The sequence below is a fragment of the Triticum dicoccoides genome, chromosome 5A (assembly GCF_002162155.2).
Source record: "Triticum dicoccoides isolate Atlit2015 ecotype Zavitan chromosome 5A, WEW_v2.0, whole genome shotgun sequence".
NCBI classification, from domain to species: domain Eukaryota; kingdom Viridiplantae; phylum Streptophyta; class Magnoliopsida; order Poales; family Poaceae; genus Triticum; species Triticum dicoccoides.
Window position 1 is genome coordinate 580,781,334 of NC_041388.1, and position 6,991 is coordinate 580,788,324.

A 6,991-nucleotide genomic window follows, 5' to 3' on the forward strand; every position below is an offset into this window, starting at 1 on the left:
GGGTGTTTCGGCTCTTTTTGCTAATGCGTCCGAAAAGCGAACAAAACGTGCAATGGAGTAGCTCGAGAATTTGCTGAACTCTACATTTTGCGTCTTAATGTTTTGCAAAAACAGGTCAGGTGTTACGGTATCGTGAATTTTACTCTATAATCTTCTTCAATTCAAATGTAATACTATCGTACAATTTCAATCTGGATTCTTTTGCTATGGAACATGTTTGATTAATCAAATGTTTTGTTTCTACAAGTCACTTGGATCACTGTACGACACGCCCAAGCTCTAAGAAAAATCCAAAAGCACTTTTGTGGCGCAGTGAGACAACTTAAAACACTCCAACGTTGGAGTGTTTTTATTTTGTACCACTGTACTCCCTCCGTTCCATAACTTAAGAGCGTTTTTGACACTGGTGAAGACAACATGCCATGTTTCCAGTCGTTAATTTCTTTTATTACTACCATGTTTTGAGAATCATTTGAATTCTTCGACGGATATAGATTTTTTATTTTCAAAAAATAAGACGAATGGACGGAAAATACTCCCTCCGTTCCAAAATAGATGTACATTTCAAGGAAAAAGGCGCTGAAATTACGGAAACGCCCCTGGGGAGACCACAGTCCACAGGGAGACGAGGAGAAGGCCAGCAGTATAAACAAGAGCTCGGGGCTCTGCTTTTCCCTTTGTTCCTCTTCCTCCTCCTCTGCGCTCCGCTCCACTATTAAACCAAACCCCACCTCCTCCCCCGCTGCCTTTCCCTTCCCTTCCCCTCCGCGCTCTCTCCCCGCTCCTCCGCCTCGCCCCACCGGCGCAACAACCCCCCACACCACCACCGCCGCCACCACGCCCATGGCGTCCACGGGAGGCGGCGCGCGGAGGGCATGACGCGGCGGCGCCCCTGGCCCTGGCTCATCCTCTCTTTACAACAGCTACTACTACCACTCACTCGGTTGGCGGCGGTCGTCCCGGTAGCCGGCTCGAGATGGCGGGGGCGATGGTGGTGCACGGGCACGGCGGGGGCCGGGACCGGGACCGGGACAGGTCGTCGCCCGGCGGCAGCGGGGCGCCGCAGGTGGACACGGGCAAGTACGTGCGCTACACCCCGGAGCAGGTGGACGCGCTGGAGCGCGTCTACAGCGAGTGCCCCAAGCCCAGCTCGCTGCGCCGGCAGCAGCTCATACGCGAGTGCCCCATCCTCAGCAACATCGAGCCCAAGCAGATCAAGGTCTGGTTCCAGAACCGCAGGTGCGTCCTCCTCGCCCGCGCCTCCCGATCTAGCTCACCGCTCGCGTCCGCTCCTTCTTGGTGCTGCTCAAAATTGGCCGTCTTTTCTTGGGTTTGTGGTTGCCCGGCCCCCGTGGCTAAAAATCTGGGCTTGGTCCTCGACTTTTTGATTCCGGTGCTGATCCTTCCACCGAGCTTAGTTAGTGGCTCCAGGAAGAATCCACGTCTCCTTTCCAGGCGGCGGCTTTCCGTTTCGCCCGTTTCTGCTTAGTGGTTCTGGGATATATTTGGGGTGTGGAAGCAGGCACCCACGCACCTAGTAGTAGCATACGCCGCGCCCGAATTAGAGTCTGGTTTTGGCTTCACTGCTCTAAAAGTTGCTAAGATTTCATGATGGTTCCTCGTCAATACCAAGGAATCCAGTCCTTGTGTCCTGCCCTAAATTCCTTTCACCATGTTTTTGCCATTTGTGGCGTGCCTTTTTTTGGTGCGTGTTTCTTGTTTCTAGTAAAAGAGTTGCTCTTTTGCTGAATCTTCGCTGAACAAGTGTGATTGAATCTTCTAGAGCAGAGCTTTGAGTTCTTGTTCAGATTTTGGACCATATTAGTTGCTTTCGTGCCAGAGCATTGTGTAGCTGCAATGCCTCCACACCTAACACACTTGGTGCTCACCTGAGATGTGACATGTCAAAAACGTTAGTAATGACGCGGGAACCTCGTGCGTGCGTCCAAGATCGCTGTCTTGGTTTTCTTCATGAGCAAGTGAAATTTTATGGTTTTGGTGTGGCTGGCGAGATTGATTGATGTTCTGATTGTAGGTGCCGCGAGAAGCAACGGAAGGAGGCCTCTCGCCTGCAGACTGTGAACCGGAAGCTGTCTGCGATGAACAAGCTGCTGATGGAGGAGAACGACAGGCTGCAGAAGCAGGTGTCCCGTCTCGTCTACGAGAACGGCTACATGCGGACGCACCTCAATAATGTGAGATTTGCCCCCATCACTTATTACTCAAATCGTGTTGGATTCATGCATTATCTGCTGTTCAAATTGTTGGCTCCTGCGTCTAAAGTTTCGTTGAACGATGATTGCAGCCTTCTGTAGCGACTACAGACACAAGCTGTGAGTCTGTTGTTACTAGTGGTCAGCACCAGCAGCAGCAGCAGAACGCAGTAGTTCCGCGTCCGCAAAGGGACGCGAACAACCCAGCAGGGTAATTACAGTTTCACTTTTGTATGATGCTTGCATGTTCTTTTGCTTAACTTTGATAGAATTCATTATGTTTGTTACATACAGTCTACTCGCTATCGCTGAGGAGACATTGGCAGAGTTCCTGTCCAAGGCGACGGGGACTGCTGTCGATTGGGTGCAAATGGTTGGGATGAAGGTAATGTCATAATTCCAACTGGTGGAACTCTGGCATGCGTTTGATTATTTCAGTTTCTTTATACGCGATGAATTTAAAATCCGAGTTTCTTTACAGCCTGGTCCGGATTCCATTGGAATCGTTGCTGTTTCGCACAATTGTAGTGGCGTAGCAGCCCGAGCTTGCGGTCTTGTGAGCCTTGAGCCCACAAAGGTATGTTGTTGTTGTTCATCATCACAGAGCCTTTTTGTTTCCATTCAGCAGACACCTGCTAATAGACTACTACCACACAGGTTGCTGAGATCCTCAAGGATCGCCCCTCTTGGTATCGTGACTGTCGGTGTGTGGATGTGCTCCAGATTATCCCTACGGGTAATGGTGGAACTATTGAGCTTATCTACATGCAGGTATTGCATCCTCTTGCAAGTTATAGTTGACTTGGGTTCCCTTGTCTGGGTTTATTTGGATATGGTCTTGCGTTGACTGTAACATATTGTTCTCTCAATTATGTAGACTTATGCACCGACAACTTTGGCGGCACCGCGTGACTTTTGGATTCTCCGCTACACTAGCGGTCTTGAAGATGGCAGTCTTGCGGTATTGATATGTCTCATTGCTTGTTATGATTATGACATTTATGTTGGTTTGTTGATCTGTTTGTCAACTTCTCTGTTGGGCTTGATCTGTTTGGATCAAACAACTTTTGATTACACTTTAGGCTGTTATGTTTGCGATGCCATGCTAATGCTAGTAGGTTGACTCTTCTGAATATTGTTTGTGCTGAGATCTGGTAACTGTTACTCACTGCCTTCTTCTGCAGATCTGTGAGAGATCCTTGACTCAAGCCACTGGCGGTCCATCAGGACCTAACACTCCAAATTTTGTCCGAGCCGAGGTGCTACCTAGTGGCTATTTAATCCGCCCTTGCGAAGGGGGTGGCTCCATGATCCACATTGTAGATCATGTTGATTTGGATGTAAGCAAAATTATACTTGATCAAATTTGCAACTTTCATAGTATGTACATGTATCTTACAATCCTATCTCTTTGTAGGCTTGGAGTGTGCCTGAGGTCCTTAGACCACTTTATGAGTCTCCAAAGATTCTTGCGCAGAAGATGACAATTGCGGTATGTTCTACAATTTCATTTTACTTAAGATTTTGTCTGCACTAAGCATTCATTTGCTCTTGCGGCACTAATGTATGATTAAGTGACAATTGCTTGTCCATTTGCTACAGGCTCTGCGTCACATTAGGCAGATTGCGCATGAATCAAGTGGAGAGATGCCCTATGGTGGGGGGCGCCAGCCAGCAGTTCTAAGAACATTTAGTCAGAGATTGAGCAGGTTTGTAGCAATGCTCCTAAATTCCGCACATGCTATTCACACTGCTGTAGCTTACCAAAAGACATCCCATACATGCCCCCTGACTAAGGTGCTCAACATGTTTTGCAGAGGTTTCAACGATGCTGTTAATGGATTTCTGGATGATGGCTGGTCACTGATGAGCAGTGATGGTGCTGAGGATGTTACAATTGCTATCAACTCATCTCCAAACAAACTTGCTGGATCTCATGTCAACCCCTCCCAGATGTTTACTGCAATCGGGGGTGGCGTCTTATGTGCCAAGGCTTCAATGTTGCTGCAGGTTTTTACTCATAAAACCATCTAGTTTTATTTAGTAGGGGATCTGTTGATGTTTGTGTGACCTGACCATAACTGAGCCGGGTGAACTTGGTTTCATCATGTAGAATGTACCGCCCGCTCTACTTGTACGATTTCTGAGGGAGCACCGCTCTGAATGGGCTGATCCTGGTGTTGATGCTTATTCTGCCGCTGCTTTGCGAGCTAGTCCTTATGCAGTTCCTGGTCTACGAGCGAGTGGGTTTATGGGCAGTCAGGTTATACTGCCACTTGCACATACCTTAGAGCATGAAGAGGTATTTGAACTTAGCTTAAGTTCTTATAAATTGTCTTATATACTAATTATTGAAGGGTCTTTGCCCATCAAACTAACCTTTTAAATTGCAGTTCTTGGAGGTTATTAGACTTGAGGGACACAGTCTCTGTCATGATGAAGTTGTTCTATCAAGAGACATGTATCTTCTGCAGGTATGCTTTCAGCTGGCACTAGCTAGTTTGCATCATTTTCATTTTATCTGTTGCACCGGCCTTACAAATCGGTATCTTCTATGGCAGTTATGCAGCGGTGTTGATGAGAATGCTGCCGGTGCATGTGCGCAGCTTGTCTTTGCGCCGATTGATGAATCGTTCGCTGATGATGCTCCACTGCTACCGTCGGGCTTCCGTGTGATACCACTTGATGCCAAGACGGTTAGTATGGTTTGCACTAGTAGCATTGATCTTGTCCCATTGTTTAACACTGAACTAACTCGGTGTTATGCACTTGTCACTGCAGGATGCACCGTCGGCAACACGCACACTAGACCTTGCATCCACTCTCGAGGTTGGACCTGGTGGGACTCGTGCACCCAGCGACGCATCCAGCACCAGCAACACAAGATCAGTGCTTACCATTGCTTTCCAGTTCTCGTATGAGAACCACCTTCGAGAGAGTGTTGCAGCAATGGCGAGGCAGTATGTGAGGACCGTGGTGGCATCGGTGCAGAGGGTGGCCATGGCAATTGCCCCTTCCCGTCCTGGTGGACAGCTTGAAATGAAGAACCCTCCAGGATCCCCTGAGGCTCACACGCTTGCGAGGTGGATCGGCAGGAGCTACAGGTATAAGGCTGTCTCTTTTTTTTCCCTCATTCTGAAGATGGTTGCCATTTCTCCATTTCATCTTAGCTGCACTACCTGTCTGTCTATTTAGCACAATAGGGTAGTAATTTGGTTGCGTGAAAAATTTGCAGGTTTCACACCGGGGCGGAACTGCTTTGCACGGAGTCGCAGAGCGCGGACGCTTCCCTGAAGGCGCTGTGGCAGCACTCGGATTCAATCATGTGTTGTTCCCTGAAGGTCGGTTGCGTGCTTTTGATCATGTTGTCACGCCACATATATTCACACCGGCATTGTGTGGGCCTAACAAGAGTGTTCGACTGGCTTGCAACAAATTTTCAGGCTGCTCCTGTGTTCACCTTCGCCAACCAGGCCGGGCTGGACATGCTGGAGACGACGCTGATCGCGCTCCAGGACATCTCGCTCGAGAAGATCCTTGACGACGACGGCCGCAAGGCGCTCTGCTCCGAGTTCCCCAAGATCATGCAGCAGGTACGTTATGTAGCCAGCCGGCCAGTCACCATTCTGTATGATGAACAGCAATGAACTGAAACCCAAACTTTCTTGTTGTGTGTGTGTGTGCCTGTGTCCAACAGGGTTTCGCGTACCTCCCGGGCGGCGTGTGCGTGTCGAGCATGGGGCGGCCGGTGTCGTACGAGCAGGCGGTGGCGTGGAAGGTGCTGGGCGACGACGACGCGCCGCACTGCCTCGCCTTCATGTTCGTCAACTGGTCCTTCGTCTAGTAGTTTGTAGTTAGTTCACAAACTGTTCTTTGTGTGCCGGCGCTCGGTCGCTTTTGTCTTGTGTCAAGAGTCAAGACCCTCCTCCTCTTTCGTTCAGTTTTATCATCATCATCGTCCATCACCCTGTGGAAGACACCTTCCTGCTTTGTTGTTGTTGTTGTTGTCGTTGTTGTTGTTGTTGTTGTTGTTGTTGCTGCCCGCTGTATGAATGGATTGCGTGTCATGTGAATCGTGTGACCGACCGATGGACTGATGGTGATTCGATCGGTGGTGGTAGGTTCCTTCTTGGGGCCGGGGTCCCCGGCCGGTGACGGCGTGGTTGCTTGCCCCGCGTGCCTGGTGTGAGGCGTGATGCGGCCAAGGGTGGCGCGGGACGGTGACCGGCGGTGGTGGTCGCGTCTCGGCCGGTGAGAATTCGGGGTTGGCTCCGTGGCTGGCCTTGGGGCCGTGGGGTGGTCGTGAAAGACTGAAAGTAAGGCGGGAAAGCTGCGGTGGGAGGGCACCTGAGGACGGCGACGGCGCGCCAACTCGCCGTGTTTTGACCGCTTCTTTTTTTTGCTTTAGGAGCGGACAGCCTCGCTGTCCAGACGCGTGCGCCGCGCGGGTCTCGGTGATGGCCTGAGGTGTACGTACTAGGGTTTCGCTTTCCTCGTTTAATGGACCCCGAGTATGTTTTGCAGTGTACATGGCAACTGCCCTAGTATGATTGCAAGCAGATGTCAACTCTTTCTTTTTTTACCCGAACATGTCAGTTGCCATATATTTTGCATGATACATGGCAAACTGCCCTAGCGTGCATGTAAGTAGATGGCAACTGCCCTAGCGTGCTTGTGAGCACATGGCAACTCTCTTTTTTACCCGAACATGTTTTTTGTCATGCCTTTTTTTGTAGCGCTACATGGCAACTGTCTAGTGTTAATAGGTGGCAACTTCT

At 49.8% G+C, this 6,991-nt stretch overlaps 1 protein-coding gene across 1 annotated transcript; it reads left to right on the forward strand.

Annotated features, from left to right (window-relative positions):
- The first annotated feature begins 695 nt into the window (after nt 1–695).
- On the forward strand, nt 696–6,286 carry LOC119303029 (homeobox-leucine zipper protein HOX32). The gene is made up of 18 exons (XM_037580110.1): nt 696–1,239; nt 2,036–2,195; nt 2,306–2,424; nt 2,508–2,598; nt 2,695–2,790; nt 2,871–2,984; nt 3,091–3,174; nt 3,398–3,553; nt 3,631–3,705; nt 3,816–3,922; nt 4,031–4,223; nt 4,327–4,515; nt 4,607–4,687; nt 4,775–4,909; nt 4,995–5,317; nt 5,449–5,554; nt 5,657–5,806; nt 5,911–6,286. Exons 1-18 carry the CDS (start codon nt 977–979, stop codon nt 6,055–6,057), a joined length of 2,589 nt encoding a protein of 862 aa, XP_037436007.1. The 5' UTR covers nt 696–976; the 3' UTR covers nt 6,058–6,286.
- Nucleotides 6,287–6,991: the final 705 nt, after the last annotated feature.